This window comes from Rattus norvegicus, chromosome 19, assembly GCF_021556685.1.
Source record: "Rattus norvegicus strain SHRSP/BbbUtx chromosome 19, alternate assembly SHRSP_T2T, whole genome shotgun sequence".
In the NCBI taxonomy this organism is placed as follows: Eukaryota; Metazoa; Chordata; class Mammalia; order Rodentia; family Muridae; genus Rattus; species Rattus norvegicus.
The window spans coordinates 18866666-18884807 of NC_141552.1; the positions used below are offsets into that span (position 1 = coordinate 18866666).

Genomic DNA, 18142 nt, shown 5'->3' on the forward strand with positions numbered 1-18142 from the left:
GACCCCTGGCCAAGTGTCTATACAGCGCCCTGTTTGACTGGTCTGTGCTGAGGACCAACCACGCTCTCCTCAACAGGAAGGACATGGGAGAGGCTGTTTCTGTGAGGTCCCGGGCCCTGAGACGGCCAAGAATAAACCCTGTCCTTGGGAAAGCCATGGAGACTAGGAACCCAGGGGATCTCTGCAAACACCAGGGCTGGCAGGGGACTCTGATCCTCTACAGCAGCTGCTCTCAATCTGTGGGTTCTACATCAGAGCTCCTGCACACCAGACATTTACATTACAGTTCCTCACAGTAACAAAGTTACACTCATGAAGTAGCTCTCCAATAAGTTTATGGTTGGGATCACAACATGAGGAACTGAAATAAAGAGACACAGTGTTAGGAAGGGTAAGAACCGCCATTCTATAGGAACCCAGGCATCTGCACTCGGTGTCTGGAAGTGTGGTAGGCTAGGCTTCACCCTCAGCGATGCCAGCATGTGGGCACCAAGCCTAGGTTCCACCCCAATGCTTCCTGGATATGTGCAGGCCTGGTTCCATCAAGAAATAACAAAGGAACCCTTGGCAAAAAACACTGGGTAACAAACAGGTCAGGAAAACACACCCCCTCTGCTGCAACTCCTCTCAGGAGGGCTAATCTTTCCAGGAGGCCCCGGCTATAACCAAACCTTGTCTCCCAGTGCTTGCCCATTGGTGTCTTGGCCATATTCAGATTTGAGGACTTTGAACAGAATAGCTTCCAGCAGATTTGCATCAATGAATCCAACAAGCAGTTGCAGTCCTACTTCACCCAGCGCATCTTCAAGCTGAGGCAGGTGAGAGTGGACACCTATTCCCCAGCCCAGCCCGGCCATCACCCTGAATGTCAGCGATGTCCCTCAGTATCAGCAGGATGGGGCCTGGGCACCGTAGGTTCCCCAGGACCTAAAGCTATGTCCTTGAACTAAGTGCCATGCTCAGCCCTTCCAGCCTCTTTCAACCCTTCTGGATGCTCAACTGCTCCTGCAGCAAGGCATCAGTGTGCACATTCTGTTATGTCATTTGTGTGTGTCTACAGGTGGTCAGAGCCTGTCCCCTCTGTCCCTTTCTTTTGCTGTATTTGCCTTTCTGAGGAGGCAGGACTCACAGGTATGGGAGGCAGCCACATGCATATTCTGCAGCCATGTCTGACTCCTCTGAGGCTCAGTCCCACTTACACACCTACCCTCCAACCTCCCCACTCCATGTCACCCCTGGAGCTCTGTAGACCTTCCTGCTTTCTGTCCTTATATAACTGGTGACACTGCAGCCCTCAGTGGTGTCATACAGTGTTAGTTTGTCTTTGCACTGCCTGGAGGTCTGACTTAGGAGAATGGCTACCATTCTCATTCCTGTTCAAGGGTCAGAATCTGAATCCTATGTAAGGCTGAATAATATTCTAGCACATGGCTGTGCCATGTTGAATTTACACAGTCACCTATGGATCTTATATTTTGGCTTGTAAACACACACATATAAGACTCAAGTGACACCCAAGTGGAGAATTGCTGGAGTCCTCCATGGCTTTCTGAACCGTCTGAGAGACCATCCTGTCCACAGTGTATAGGGCACCATCTACTCATAGCTCACACAGCATGAGAAGTTTAGGGAGGGTTAACCTGGCTTCTCTATCTCCTACTTTCTGCCACACTAGCCCTAGCATCTTTCTGTATTGCAGTGAATGTTTAGAACCCAGGAGGATTCCAGCTTCCTTGCTCATATATAGCAAGTTCCTCCTTGCCTGCTTTGAGACTGAGTCTCATGCGGCCCAGGCTGGCTTTGATCTCACCATTAGTTACGATGGCCATGAACTCCTGGTTCTCATGCCTCAGACGTCTCTGAGTGCTGGGTGACAGGTATGCACCACTCTTAAGTCCTGCCACTGGGACAAGAAAGAGCAGAGCCAGCTCTGAAGCACACACTTTGCTGGTGTCAGTGATGACTGACTTATGATCCTGTCTTCCTTGCCCATGGCCCTTCTTCTTGGTGCATGCCATCCTTCCTCCCTGTGACTCATGGGGGACACCAAGCCGGAGGATGTCAGGAAGAAGTTTACTTACTTCACTGGGTTGGAGGCTGTTAGGTTCCTGCGTCAGTAGGTGAGATTCAAGCTAGAAGGTTTGTGGCATGAGAAACGGGAACAGAACTGGCATGCCAGGAACAATTGTCACCTGGCTCTGAGAAGACCAGGTGGGCAGAAACTCATCGTTGGGCAGGTAGTGAGCCCAAGACCAGGCTGGGCATTGCTCAGCACATGTGAACAGGTGTGCTTACATGGACATGTGTTTCCCCCACATGGTCACCACTTATCCAGGCATGGTGAATACTCCAAGGAGCTTTTTATGTTTTAACATTGTGTGTGTTTGTGTGTCCATACATACATATACACACATACATTCGTACATATACACGAATACACGTACATGAAAACACATGCATATACATGACTATACACATTCATGCTCACACACAGATACATACTCACCTACATGCATACACACATACACACACATACACACACATACACACATACACACATACATGCATACACACATACACATATACATACACACATATACACACATACAATACATATACACACATACAAATACACCTATACACACATATAGACAGACATATACACACATATACATATACACGTATACACATACATGCATACACACATTCATATCCACACATACATACAGACATATACATATATACTCACATACATGTAAGCACATGAGTGGAAGCCAGAGGACAGCTTGGCCCTTGGTTCTCTCCCTTTTACCACGTGGGTCCTGGGGATTGAGTCAAGCTCATCAGACTTGACAGCAAGCCCCTTTAACTGTAGAGTCCTCTTGTTGGCTGCCAGTCACCTCTTTCCACAAATTCTATCCATGGTGGAATGTTTACAGTTGTTATTCTCATGATTCCTTCAGCAATAGCGCAGACATCATTTACACTGCATTAGGAGTTATAATTCATGTAGATGTCAGGAGAGCTGGAGGCGTGGATCAAGAAGAGAGCCCACTTTCAATGTCATTATGTGGTATTGCCTTAGGCCCTTTTATACACTCCCCTGGCTTTGTCTGAGTATATGTTTGAGGGCTCTCTATGACTGTGCAAAGAAGTAAGAGCTAGGGCTGGGCCACAAAATAGGAAAGTACTTGTTCATCCAAAAACAAAAACAAAAAACAAACAAACAAACAAAAATAGCTCTAGGGTTAAATATTGGTGTTAGTGCTGAACTAAACAGCCAGAAGGTATTTTTCTAAGTAAATAACACAATATTGGGGATGACAATATGATCAAATATCCTACAACATAAGTTTGCAATGTTACCTACATTTTATAAATCAAGTCTGACCACCGTTTTGGTTGTTTCCAATCATGTCTGAGTGCATCATCACGGGAATCCCAAGGAAAATCAGAAATGGGTTCTTGAAGCTGTTGCACAGGGCCAGTATAGACCTAAATACCACAGAGGAAACCTTGATTCTTATCTCAAGGGATCATTCACCATCCCTCTTGTCACATAACTTATGGCAAGACGTCACCTTTCCTAAACTTAGCCTTTTTCCCAAGTGCTGCAGAAGGGAAGATCTGGTGTCAAGGGGTCTGGATTCAAACCACAGGACACTGAATTCATTTAAATAGGTGTAGTTTATTAATGCACACACCAATACAGTTCAACCAGAGCAACAGCTCACAACTGTGTACTGGACATTGCTAGGCCCAGCTCATTGCAAAATCCACATGGGCTCATGCACAAGTGCTAGAAATGCTTCGGTCTATGGGCCCTGACTCAGGCCATTTTACACATAATTGTTCCTATTTCCCTTGAATCTATTGGGTCCTATGTGAAGAATACACTTGGGGAACTTGTTAAGATTAACAAACCTCATAACATACAGAACATAACAGGGTATGTGACCAGCACCACACAGTTCAACGTCAGAGTTTTTTGTTCTTTGTTAGTGTTTTTCTTGGCATCCATGATGTGGAGGCGTATTACAGAACAATAGGAAAGAGCTGGCTGCTGTGTAACATATTCGCTGCTATTAAGGTAGGTATGGGGGCAAGACCTCAGCAGTAGCCCTTAAGATGGGAAGGAGATGATGTGTTTGATAACTGAAAGGAGCTGCCTCAGCTGTGTTTCTCTGCCTGCTCAGTGCCCATTCAACATCACTCTGTCCCTGAAGAGGAACTCAAGGTCTGCCCCCTGCTGCCTGTGAGCCAGGAAGAGGCACAGAAAGGCAAGGCCACAGCACTGGTTTCCAATCCCTCAGTAGTGCTGGATTTCCAATAATGTACTTGTATACACAAATACAGTGTGGTAAGTTGCAATAGATACTAATCATTTCTCACATAGGGCAGCAGTTGATTGACTACAACTAATTCTATTAAAAAAAAGAAACCTGGCTCTTGTAGAAATATACAAAGAAATATCTAGGATGGTGGGGGATGAATTCTGCCATGGACTGAACTCGTGGAAGTGGGGTTGGGAGAAAGATGCTGGTTAAATAGCCCACCAGGTTCACATTGTGTCAACTTGATTTAATCTAAGGACAAAGAAGTGGAGTATCTCTGATGGCTTTCTTCTAGTCCCTTTAAAGCATCACTGGGGTTTGAACTCAGAACTTCACACTTCTTGATGGGGCAACTACACTCAAGGAAGCTTGAGATTGTCATAGACACAGTATTATGCTATATATACAGAGTAGATAATACTAAGATGTTCAGATGGTGATGTCCATTTGTATGCACTCTTAATGTGGACCTAAAAAAAGAGAGATCAAGGTCCTTAAGATAGAAAGATCAGTTCCAGTTGTTTTCTACCATTCCAAACAGAACGACTGGTAGGGAGAGAATGGTAAATAATCAAGAATTCGTAGATGATGCTTTGAATGAAGTATGGATTTCTGTGCTGGTTTAAAACAGGGTCTCAAGTATCACATGTTGCCCTCTACCTGGCTGGCCAGTATCACTTTGAGCTCAGATAAACCTCCTTTCACTTTGTAATAAATAGGCTTAAAAGAGTGGCATCGAAGGACAGTGCAGACAGCATTAGCCTTTCACAGTTGAGGTGTGTAACCCACAACTATAGTTTTAGCCATGTTTTTCTTTTTTTTTTTTTTTTTTTTGTTCTTTTTTTCGGAGCTGGGGGTTGAACCCAGGGCCTTGTGCTTCCTAGGCAAGCGCTCTACCACTGAATTAAATCCCCAACCCCTTTAGCCATGTTTTTCATGGCTACCAGCTATTTCAGATTGTTGCTGTTATATGCCTGACAATCAAGGATGCAGAAAAATAACCTGATACAGAGTAAGGACATGGTGATCACATGCTGATCACATGGTGCCTCTTCCATACGTTCTGGATGAGGTTTGTTAAAATTCCAATATTGCAAAAAGCTTTATATAGGGCCCATCACATTAAGGGTCACTATGCACTGTTCTATCTAAAATGGCCTAATCAGAACTGACTCCCATATAACACTTCCTGCAATCCTCATATGAGAAGCTTGAGCTTTTAGTTTTGACTTTTTCTTTTCTCGTTCTTTCGTATTTTTTGCTATATAAGTTGAGACAAAGATAGTTAAGGCCATGAATTTGTCCCTAAAATTTGAACTATGTATGTGATCAATCAATGTTAGTGTGTGCATTCTATAAAGTATTCATTTTTTACTATGATAGATGCTTTTGAGTTTGGTGTGGTGGCCATTTCCCAGTGTACAGGTGCAGGGACCTTGCTCTATCCACTTAATGATGTTTATAGCCTCATTTTAGACGTTTCTGTGCACCCCCTATATCTCTTGACTATTTTATTTTTCTGATAGAAGCTCATGGTATATCTTACTCAGTCCTGTGAGCAGTGCTCCTTTGTCGACATTGGTGCAGAGAGGAGAACCCCACCACCAGCATGAGGTTCCCTTCACTGGTGGCTCCAATATTGCACTTTCCTCTGCCAACTGGTCTCCACACTTTTCCTAGCACCATAAAGACTTCAACTCTTTTTCCTAAGGAATTTTCTGGCAATTGTCGATTGCTAAGCACATGACTTCATGAGTGTTCCCCTAATACACACGCATGTTGTAACCTACCATGCAGACTATTTCTTGATGTGATATAAAGCACCTGTACATAATGAGACAAGAGAACTTTTGACTGCATATTCAAGCCGGTGTGAAATCTCAGAAGTTTTAATGGCTTACATTGGTGAATGAGGACAATTTGAGTTATGATGAGACATTTTTTGGGAAAGATTTGAAAGGAAACATTCATTTATATGCATAGGAATTACTAAGGTTTTTTATAATCAAGCCTTGAGGAAAATTTGGCTTTGGAAGCAGGAGATGCTCAGTGGCTCTGCCCCAGGAAAGTCTCCTGGAAAGGGCACCTCTGCTTATGCTCAGTACAGGGAGAACATTAGCAGGGAGGCAAAGTCTGCTCCCCATGACATCTGCTGTCCCTTCCTGGACATTCTATTGTCTCCTAGAGAGTTCTAGCATCCTCTGTGATGTCACCAGTGTTGTAGTGACAACCAGTGCCCTAGTTTCTCTCAGTCTGAGTCTGGCGGTTACAGGCTAAGACATGTTTTCCCGTCTTCACAAGCATTTTGGGAGGGGGAACGTCGATTGTGGAGAGTCTAGAGTGAAGGAGTCTAGCCTTTCGTCTCAAAGTAATGATGGAGAAAGACAGCACTTCTGGGGAATGTTGAGTAAGTTCTGGGCAGTGTATTTTGAGCTTCCTGTCAGGGGGGCTGCAGGCTTAAGCTGACCTTTCTAGCAATGGGCCACAACAACTGGAGCATCTGAAAAGGAATTGAATTTCCACGAATATCACAATTCCTTAAAGTCAAGGATTTCAGAACTTTAGTTTCCCCATCCCCACTGGGAGGATATGGTAAGGCCAATGCTATTATACTGTGAACTTCTGGTCTTTACTTTTCAGTTCATTTGCTCTGTTACATTGATATAATAACACCATCAGTAGTCATGGATGGTCCACCTTTTCTGAGTTTAGACAGGGCAGCAATGTATTTCACTATCATTGCTTCTTTAAATACAGTGGGTATCTGACAGTAGTAACAGGGAGAGATTGTGCTCCAGGCAATAACCTTATGTTCTTAGACCTTCTCCGATTTCTTCTAACTGGCAGGGTCATCGTTTGCTTTATATATTAGAGGTTGTATGTTACAAAAATTTTTCTACAATACCAAAACTATTTGGAACGTGTAGACCAAGATTCAGCCTGTAACCTATTCGCACTTCTGGGGCATTTGGTATTTCACATAGGGACACTGATAAGTCTGTTGAACATATCCTCCCTGGAAATGCGTTTTAAATCCAAAGTTGTTGCCTTAGAGTATCACGGTAGGACATCTGAGTGTCTCCAATCACTCAAGTTTTTTGGATGGTGAATTTATCATCTGAGTTCTGAAGCCACAGGGGTGAGGGTCCTGAAACCAAGCTGTACCCTGTTCAGCTGATAATAATCCTGGAGAAGCCATCTCCGTGGTACATGTAAGCACGTGATGTCCGGCATAGGGAACACCTGGCTGCTTACATCTCTTGGTCTCTATAGAGTAGTGGGAGAACTGAGATCCACTGAGGATGCCTCTTAAGCATAGACCAATCACCTAGCAATGACACTGGGTTCCAGGCTTGTTCTCCTGTTTAGGCCTCACTGAGGTCTATGAACACTCTATGCATTCTCCCCATGCAGGTTCACTTGTGTTCTTCTACCTACAGACTTTGGGAGAGAAACATCATCCCCTGGCACTGACCTTAGCAAGAATCAGGCCATGAAGGAAAAGGAGAGGCTGATTAAAGAGCTGCAGCTCATTACCGAGGAGAGAAATGACCTGAGAGATCGCCTGAGGTTTCTGACAGAGAGATCCATGAAGAACAGGTATGAATCGCTCCAAATGCTCTTGTTTCATTCCTGGGTCTGCAAGGTCACCTTTTTCTTATCCTGTTAAGGTTTTGGGTTCTAGAAAGCTGTGCCTCCCTAACCACCCTGTGCTAAACCTCACCTCCCATATAGTGGAGATTCAGAACCTGACCCTTCCTGAGGAGTGAGATTGAAAATGGACTCATCTGCTTCCATTTATTTAAAAGCAGAACTTTTGGTCTGAATGAAGAATTCAGGGATAAAGTCAGGGAGAGTGAGTTCCCAGTGTGCATTTGCAAATCCCTTGACAGCTGGTGGCTTTGCAAGATTGTAATTGCAGTGAGTTTATGGTGAGTCTCTGTACTTGCTAGGCAGGGCACTGAGTGCTGGAAGATCCAGGCAGCAGCCTGGGGTAATATAGGACCCACCCTGAGTTCATATATTCCTAAATGCCGATGTTCATTGTATTCTATCATTTGGGGCCAGGCCACACTTCAGGCCAAATCCATATTATGAAGACCTGGAGAGAATGGAGGAGGCAGTCATGTCAATTCTGCACAACTTAGAGATGGAGAACACTGAGTTCCATGAGAACAACCATAAGCTGAAGAAGGAGATTACCTTCTCTAGGTAAGTCCTGGTCAGAAAGGCTATCACTTGTGGAATGGCCATTTCTGACTTTCTTTGTTCTAGATTGGACGGTCTTCAGCTCTGGTTCTATCTCTTGTGCTGTTTACCCATCAGTGTCCAGGGTCATTAGGACTCAGTTTTCAGTTCCATAAAAGACTGTTCCTCATCCCAGGATTGTCTAGGCATCTTCAGAAGGCTCTAGATAGAACAGTACTGATTGAAGTCAGCAGAAATTTATTAGGCTGCCCTGGACCTATGGTGTCACACCAGGTTTTACAAAATTCAGTGCGTGGACCACATGGTTAGCATGACCTTCTCTTGGTTCTACTGACCTCTTTTGAGGGTGTTGACCCACTACTAATTGATGTTGGCCCCATGCATTGGGCTTTCATGGATAGTTGTAGATCCATGTTCTTTCTCAGAGGTGTGGACACTAATTGGTGTCAGGCCAAGCAAACAATTTATTCTTCCACGAATTAACTCTTTATGGTTTGTGCAGCAGCCTTATATGTATCACGATGCATTTTATTAAGTCTTCATGGGTATCTGGGACCTGGTAGAGTTAGTGGGACTTGAGAGTAGGAATGGGAGAAAGGGGCAGCATGATCTTACTATGCAGACTGTATTTCCAGAAACCTGCTCAGCCAGCTCCTGATGGAGAACACATGTAGGAAGAAGTTGGTCCACTGAAGCAGGAGAGCAAGGAGGTACATCTTGATTGTGCACTGAACCAGAAATATTTGGTTGAGTTCAACAAGAAAGATAAAGAACATCAACGGCCAGAACCAGCATTATCAGGTAAGGACGAGCAGATGTGTTAGCTTAACAATATCTGATAAAATTTGCCAATTTAATACATCTTTGCTTCTCTTACCACCTTTCTAATTCACACTCACAACCAGCCAACCACCTCATGAAATGGAATTGTTCATTGCTCTGCCTATGCACAAGTATTCTGGGACGTTAACCACTTTTCAGAAACTGAATTATTGTGCAAGCATATTTTGCTGCTCTTTTTGAAGCTGCAGTCTAGAAATGGTGACAGATGAATAACATGTCATATTATTGCATATCCATGTGATACATTGGATCCTATGTAGAGTTTTGAACAAGTTCTTGGTTCTTTGACAAATGACACTCTGTGGTCATGTGACTTCTTGTGTAGGAAGCACCTTTCCGGGATAAGAACCAAGTGCAAATGTCAAATTAGTACTTGTCATTGGCTTTAACCTTGGTGACATATGGACATCTCCTTTCTTCCTGCAAACCAATGAGGTCTCTTCCCATTGCCCTGTTCTTGGTTTGCACTGGTATAAGTCTGGGTCCCATATTGGCAGCCCACATTACTGTGAGGCTCTCTGGGGATTTTGCCCTGCCCACAGAGTCAGCAACAATGATATCAGTTAAAAGGTCCATGTCGACTGTCCAATAGACCTGAGGTGGTAGAAGGCAGCATTCTGAGAGCTGGCTTGCATTTCCCCACCAAATCAGTGTCTGAAAAACTGCCTTCCTCTCCCAGGTCTCAGAAAGTGCAAGAGAGCTGGAATTGGACACACAGCAGTAAGAGAGCTTCCTGAAGAATAAGTTGCTTTCTCAGGAGTCCCTGATGACAAACATCCTGAATGGTAACAACATTTTTTGGATGAGTATTCATCCTCTGAGTTAATTTGTCATTGCTTAGAGACCCTAAATTTATATACCACTAAGCCAGCCTGACTGATTGAGGTCTTACTTTCTTCTCAGAAAACAGCACTTGAGAGACAACTTGGGGGACCGCCTTTCATTATGTGTGCTAGAGGAGAAACAGCAATACGTCTGTGCTTCTAAATGTTCCTTAAGAATATGCTTTTAGAAATATTTTTGTTATGATTTTAATTGAAGTTTTCTTTTTGTTGTTTCATATTTATATGTTCTTGTTACTATTTTTACTTTCAAATATTTTTAAATATTTTTATTCATTTTAATCCTGTTTTGTTGTAAAAATGTATTTGTTATGAATAAAAATAGAATTCTATCTGTTGACTCTTAAGACCATCATTCTTACTCAAGGGTTCTGTCCCTTCCTGTGGACCTAGAACTGACAGCTACAGATGGATCTCTGCATGTTCCATGGATACAAGGCTAGTAAGTGAATTCAAAGTCACCAAGGGGTACCCAGTGTGATAGTGTCTTTTGTGTGGTGAATGTGGCTGTGTCTCCGACACACACTTTATGATGTAATCACTGACATGATTTACCCAATTGTTAGGGTCCATGTGGTTCTTCTGAGAGAGCAGCAGATGCTCTACCCTGTGAGTCATCACCACAGCTCCTGCAGTTGGCTTCTGTTATTCCACATGAGGTGCTGTATTAGGTGGACAGGATCACCTCCAATTAAATAGAGAGATCTCAGGAGATGTGTGTTCACAGGGAACTTACTGAGCTGTGCCTGCTCAACGTGTTAGGTTGCCAGGCATCCCTACAGGGCTCTGGTGTTCCCACTGCTCAGTGTGGGTCAGGATCATCCTTCAGCATCACTTAGTGTCCATATTAGAGCAGATCTTTCACCTAATATCAATGATGACCATATGTATTATACACATCTGATAAAATACAGAATAGAAACTAGCTTCTTGTAGGCCAGATTGGCATAATCAGTTTTTTGATTGTTAGCAAGAAAATTATTTTAATCTAAGCAGTTTAGGGAGGAACCTCCAGAGCATCCATAGTGAATGTAGCCTGCAGCTGTGAACAGAGGTTTCTGTTGGAGAGCAGGCCTGTGCAAGCCCAGAACCTAGGTGGGACAGTTCAAGCTACCCTTTTTCCATGGCCAATCTGGGATCGTATTGAGAATGTATTTTTTCCAGGTGACTGATTTCCAATTTATGGAATTGAACTAACTTACTGTGAGTGGAGGTGACTCAGAGAGTTAAAGTACAGAAGAACCAATCCAGTATGTCCACAAAAGCTTGCTGTCACCCCAGGGCTTTTAAAAGCTCAGCAGCTAGAGAAGCAATGTAGTATTTGGTTACTCTCATGCTTAGGTCTAGTCATTCATTATAAGCTGACCATGACACAAAAAGTGTCATCTGTGTCAAAACTAGTTGTAACTAGATTCACCCCACACTATCACATCACTACCGTATTTGAGGTTCTCAGTTACTATCTAAGAACCTGGAAGAGGCCTGGGTCTTGCTACACAAACTCATGATTTATGTCTTCATGACACTGTGTGCTTTGTTCTGTTAATGCTACCATTGGCATACAACACCTTGGATACTTTGTGCTGACATCTGTGACATGAGACAATAGTTCATGTCATCCTAACCTGAATAAACTGTCCTTAGAGTACAGTGTAGTGGGAGGGTCGTTCTTTTCCTGTGAGATATCAAAACATTTCCAGTCTTCAGTCAAATCTGTCAGCCATTGTCCAGTGCCTGTCTTGAGATGTCCACCTTTTCAGCTGAGTCTTCATCCAGGCTGCTCTGTAATTCTGTAGAAGATTAATAGGGTTCCAGCCCTAGGATTTAATTCAGTGTGACTGTACTTGCCGAACATGCTCAAAGCCCTGTGATCCACCCTAGCCCTCTGTGCTTTAGAGAAAGAAAATAAAGAACCACATTGCACTTGAAGTTTCTCCTCCAACAGAAGGAGAGCCTGCACAGAGCCTTTAAGTAACTCTAAGCCCCAGCTTCCGCCCACAGCTCCCTCCATCAATTCCATGTTTGGTGTGTTTTCACTACTACTCACTTTCTTCTGTGTGCAAAGAATGTGCACCATGTCAGTAAAGTGTGTGTATGTGTGTGTGTGTGTGTGTGTGTGTGTGTGTGTGTGTTTGGTCCCTAGTGAAAACTGTCGAGATACATGCAGACTCATGCTACTACTGTCCCATGGCACCTTGCAGGGAACCCTGAAATGGTGGCTACTTTAATACAGTCTAAACCGGGTGTGCATGGTTTCTGTAAGGTCACCACTACAGAGAGCAGGAAAAGCTTCAGTAGTCACATGGATGTGATCAATCAGTGTTAGTCATGTCCTTCCAGCATGGTAGACTGCAGGTTGTCTGTCCCCAGCACTTTGCTCTCTTGTGCCCAAACAATGCTAAGGTCAGGGCCGTTGAGCCGTGAGGCAGAGGCTCACCACCCTCAGTGCTGCCTACGACCCCTAAGACTGTCTCTTTCGGGTGTGTGCGTGCTGGACACTCATGGATCCTGAAATCTCCGCAGCTGAGGTGAAACAGTACCGGAGCCATTGCAATGTGGGCACACATTTGGTTGTGGAGCTGGGCCACTCTTTGACTTTTGTTGAGTGGAGAGACAACTGTTGGCTGAGCCTTTGGTGAACCGGATGGCCCCTGGCCATGTCAGCAGTCAGCAGTATCAAAGCTGAGCAACCAGTGTTTTATGTTCCATTTTGTCATCGCTGGTCAGTGTTCTGATGCCACAGCACATGGCTGGTCTCAGTCTCCCCATGTGGCCACAATGCCTAATTGATATTGCCTCCACTTCCCAAGTGCCACTGGGATTTCTGTAGAACCCCTAAGGCAGCAGCAAGCAGGAGCTCCTGACTATTCCCTCCCTGCTCTCTGGATCTGCAAGTCGTTCTGTGTACATATGGCTATTCCCTCATAAACCCTTGATGCCATGATACCTTAATAAACACTTGAATCATGCCCTGATGGCCAGTTTTCAACTGCTACCTGACACCATCTATAATCGCCTGGGAAATGAGGGACAGTCTGGATCAGACTGGCCTTTGAGCATGACTATGCGTGACTGTCTTCGTTGCTGTGGGAGATGCCAGACAGCCTCTTTTCTGATCCTAGAGTCCTTATACCCAGCCACTTGTCCCCTCTACAGCCAGACCCTACTTCTGCTCCTAGGCACTGTCTTGGACTTCCTTCCCTCAGGTGGCTTCTCTCCTTTGGTTACTACAGAAACCTGTTATGAGGACAGGAACAGGGAGTTAAGAGTTCAAAGCCATCTTCCCAGTGATGTTCTTTCTCAGAGGTCAGTGGGACACTTAAAGAGTTTTGTGTATACATTTTATTAAGCAAGGGACAATCATGCATCAGACACAGGAAACTAACAGCACATCTACAGGACCTCCTTCAACACCTGGGCATCTCTTCTGGCCTGTGCTTCTGTGTGCTGAAACCTGGGGACCAACTTCCTGTGGGGTTTCCCAGGATGACTATGCACACTACTACACTGACGTAAATCCTCAAAACTCACAAACAGCAACAGGACCGACCGCCACAGGAACGGTTCTCCATCAACAGATACCACAGACCAGCAAGCAGAAGCATGGGAGGGTGGTGCTGTGGTTCACACACTTCTCTTTCCTCACTAGGGCAGGTGACCTGCTGAAGAAAACAAGGAGGCAGCAGGATGGAAGAGGAAAACTAAAACCCAGTCCTTGCATTAAACACTCAAGCATATTCAGACTAGAAGAGAGAAGTTTGCCAAGAATGAGGGCCACTTTGGGCATCCATCATCAATAGCCCTGGCTGTCTAGGCCAGCATCAGATCCAGCAGTCTCCAGGCAGGTGTCAGCCAGGCCCTCAAGGGCACTAAGAGCATTAACCATGAAGAATAGAACAAGATCTCTGCCTCTTGCCTGCCTGACAGCCAAGCATGTGTATGCCCTGGCAATGCTCACGCTGGGACCCCTGCTAGATATTAAGGTATAGAGACCTGATAGTTGATTAGGACCCTGTTCGAAAAGGAAGACACCGGATATTTCCCTCTGGCATCCATATGTGCATGCATGGTTGTACAAGCTGGTAGAATCTCTCTCTCTCTCTCTCTCTCTCTCCCTCTCTCTCTCTCTCTCTCTCTCTCTCTCTCTCTATCACACACACACACACACACACACACACACACACACACACACACACACATATTCAAAGTTTTGAAGCACAGCAGAAGAATCTCTGGGACTCTAAGCCTGACCAGCCTCATCTGTGAGCCACAGCTTCTGTGTGAGAGCTCCTTTGTGTGAGAGGCATAGGGTGACTGAGGAAGGTTGCTGGTGTCCATCCCTGGCCTGCATGTGCATGCATACAGAGACATGGACACATGCACATGCTGAGTACCCCTCATCCAATCCTGAAATCTGAAAACACTGAATTTCAAATCCAGGCATTCTCCTAACCTACACCTTCCCTCAGGAATGGAGATGAGGCTTTGCAAGAATTCTCAACCAGTGAGACTGGCCCAGACCTTCTGAGATCCATTCTGCCCCAGGAGAACACAGCAGGTGTTATCAGGACAACTCAGAAACTCAAAACTCCAGCCTGATGCAGGGACCGCCTGCTGGGTTAGGAGAAGACTCAGCATCAGGTTCCTGAATGAAAACATCACCTCTGAACACACGGGGTCGCTGTGGCTATGCCTTCAAGGCAACTTCAGCAGCAGCTTAAATGGACTAGGGATGACTATGGGAATCTGCCTGCAGGGTGATGTGAGAATCCTTTTGCTAAGGCTTGGTCGCTAGATGTTGCCACAGAAACCCTTGAACTCTTCTTGGAGTACAGTCCAGGCACAGGCTGAACACAAAACATTCTGATTATGAACTGAGTTTAACAGATAATCCGGAACCTGAAGGCCACAGGCCCAAAGGTCTGCACTGCAGGGGTGAGGCATCACTGCAGGGATGACCACACACTGCAGGGCTGAGGTGTCACTCAGGGGATGACCACACACTGCAGGGGTGAGGTGTCACTGCAGGGATGACCACACACTGCAGGGGTGAGGTGTCACTGCAGGGATTACCACACATTGCAGGGGTGAGGTGTCCCTGCAGGGATGACCAGGAAGCTGATTGAGCTCCTCAGGGCACTCCCTGTCCTGAATGTGCTTCCTTCTAGGTGAGCACTGCAGCTTTCAGGGAGCTGGAGGCCTGTGTGGGCAGCAGTAGAAACTGCTAGCCTTGTTATTCACAGCTGAAACTATCACACAGGGCATTCCAGAAGTGAACACCACCAAAGTGGGGCCTTTCACAGCATTCTGGGTAGGATGGCACAAAGCCCCATGACAATTTTGCCTGTGATCCATACCAAATGTCTGCTGTCAGTGCCTGTCTCTTAGGAGCCACCTGGATGATTCAGGGGATGGTCCTGAAGAAAAGGCTTGGCAAAATTGAGGTCTTCAAAGCCAGAGGAGCAGTGAGGAGGTGCAGGGGCCGTAGACCATGGAGACCGATATATGCTGATGTTAGACTACCCAGACTCATCCCTGTGTCCAAGTCTGGATGTCACAGAGGCACCTGGCAAAGGTCCCAACAGTGTCCTTCAGGATTCCACTGTCTCCCTACTTGCCCTCCACCTAACCCACTTCCTGTGGTTCTGGGAGTCAAGGACTTCATCACCTTTTTCGTTTTCTTGTCATATTGCAGGTACTGTGACTCGACCACTCTTCCTCCTGCAGGAGACACATCCTTTGTCACAGAACAGGACTGCTGCACCAGGAAGACCCATAGCATAACCAGGATGCTACAATGAAAAGCAGGCCTGGCCCTTCATGCTGAATGACAGGAAAAGCACCCGGCCTTCTTTTTGTTGCAGACTGGATTCCTCAGCCTTCCTGTTATAAACAGGGCACTAGTACCCTTCACAGGATACTTAGTGTTTATAAGACATTTATAGAATTCATCTTGTATATAGGCCATTGGGCTAGGAGCCAGCATCAAGGCATCAAGTAGGAGGAAATACAGAAACATTCTAGGAAGGGACAGCCAGGGGCCAGTGGGATGGCTCAGTGATTAAGGACCAGAGTTCAGATCCCAGCACATGGATGTTCACAGTCATCTGCAGAATCAGATCTAGGGGGTCCCATGACCTCCCCAGCTCCCAAGCAGCTACATGTGTGCGTCTTAGACACTTCTCACTCACCGTGAAACAACCTAAGCCACAAAACATCCCACACCTTCTTGGATGGGCCCATCCCTGGGGGAGTCTTGTGTGTTCTGGGCTTCAACTCTAGGAAGGCTTGGCCTTGTTTTATAAGATGTCTTATTCCTTATTTCAGCAGAGAGAAAAAAAATCCAGTCCTGGAACCCTAGAAGACACTGCCATGATGTCACTGCTGTGCTGGCATAGGCTTAGAGATATCTCCATGATCCATCCGAGTCACCTAGAGCTCAGGGAATGATGGAAAAGTCCATGTGAGTTCGCCCAGAGCTTGCAACCATGAGAAAGCTTGGAAAACACAGGGCACATGTGGTGTTTGATCCTGGGTCAGTTCAACCCTCTTGAGCCTGCAGCTAAGACAAACAGTTACACTGGCCTGAGTGCACAGGCCAGATCTCAGAACCTGTTTGCCAGCCATGGAACACTCTGGATTCCTCCTCTCAGCTGGACCTTCTTCCTCTACACCTCATCCACCCAAGCTTCTCAAGAAATGAAGCTACCAGGTTAATACAACCACAAACTGAAGGCAGCAAGAGCCTTCAGCCGCCCTGTGGCAGTAAGGTCAGTCCATAGGTCTCCTGTCCCTGCACCGTCAGTACCTGTGAGAGCCATGGCCACCTATTCCCTTCCGAGGTGAGGACAATTATACCCACAACCTTGCTTTCAACAAATCCTGCCTTGGCCACAGGTGGGACCCTCATGAGACTCAATCTGATACAGACCTCCTCAGACACTTTGGCTTCCTTTCTGGCTGCTGGAGCTTGGGCCCTCTGGCCTGGCCTAATGTAGGATCAGCAACATCCAACTCTGTCGGGCCTCAGCCATCCCACATTGGGGGCCCTGCTTCACTCCTAGGTGCATCCTTTTCCCACATCTCTTCAGTCTCTCCCTCATCCCTAATTCCCCTTGCCTCTCAGGCCCAGCCCTTCAGTCTCTGATGGAGACTGTCCTGGAGGGACAGGAGCCCCTCCCCTGAGATACTCTCCCACTCCATGCTGCTGGGCTCTGACAACTCTGCCCTTGGGCTGACTCATCTCTACAGGCACAGCCTGCTGCTCCCCTGCCCCTGCAACCCACTTCCTAGCTCTGCTTCACACAAACACTCTGAGATCTCTACACTGGCTTCCCATTCTATTTTGCTCCCTCTCTGTCCTCCAGAAGTTCTGCTGCTCTCTCTCACCACAGCAGGACCCACTAAGACACTGCTCCTGACCCCAGCAGCCACCAGCAGCCCAGGTCATGGGGCTACTAACAGCTTTGGCCCAGGACTCAGGGCTCCTTCCTTCTTCAGTATCGAGTCCAGGCTGAGACCATCTGGCCTGCTGCTGGGTCCTTGAAACCCTCAGTCTCACAGCCTCTGGGCACTCTGAGCCCTAGTCCTTATGGCTAACAAGTAGCTGCCCAGTCAAGCAACATGGGCCTCACTGGCTTCCTGGTGTGCCATGATGCTTTCCCTGCATGGCCGGGGATGACTGCATGCTAGGATTATGTCTGGAACTAGACCTGCAGGTAACACCTGATGGGTTGGCCAGGCTGTCCTCCTACTCCTGTTCTCAGGAGATTCTCCTGACTAAGCCTCCCAAGTGCTGGGATGAGAAGTATGTGCCACCATGCCACATTCTGATTATAAACTGAGTTTAACAGATAATCCGGAACCTGAAGGCCACAGGAACAAAGGCCTGCACTGCAGGGGTGAGGTGTCACT

General features: G+C 46.1%; 1 protein-coding gene across 1 annotated transcript; it reads left to right on the plus strand.

The window, feature by feature from the left end:
- Positions 1–6545: 6545 nt before the first annotated feature.
- On the plus strand, positions 6546–10560 carry LOC147998982 (disks large homolog 5-like). Its single transcript, XM_087595974.1, has 6 exons — positions 6546–6741; positions 7775–7934; positions 8403–8546; positions 9179–9344; positions 10066–10171; positions 10290–10560. Exons 1-4 carry the CDS (start codon positions 6615–6617, stop codon positions 9234–9236), a joined length of 489 nt encoding a protein of 162 aa, XP_087452100.1. The 5' UTR covers positions 6546–6614; the 3' UTR covers positions 9237–9344; positions 10066–10171; positions 10290–10560.
- The last annotated feature ends 7582 nt before the right edge of the window (positions 10561–18142 follow it).

Coding starts and splice junctions, on each gene's coding strand:
- LOC147998982 (XM_087595974.1), top strand. CDS start 6,615: ATGTTTTCCCGTCTTCACAAGCATTTTGGGAGGGGGAACGTCGATTGT. Junction 7,935..8,402: donor GAGAGATCCATGAAGAACAG/GTATGAATCGCT, acceptor ATTTGGGGCCAG/GCCACACTTCAGGCCAAATC. Junction 8,547..9,178: donor AAGGAGATTACCTTCTCTAG/GTAAGTCCTGGT, acceptor CTGTATTTCCAG/AAACCTGCTCAGCCAGCTCC.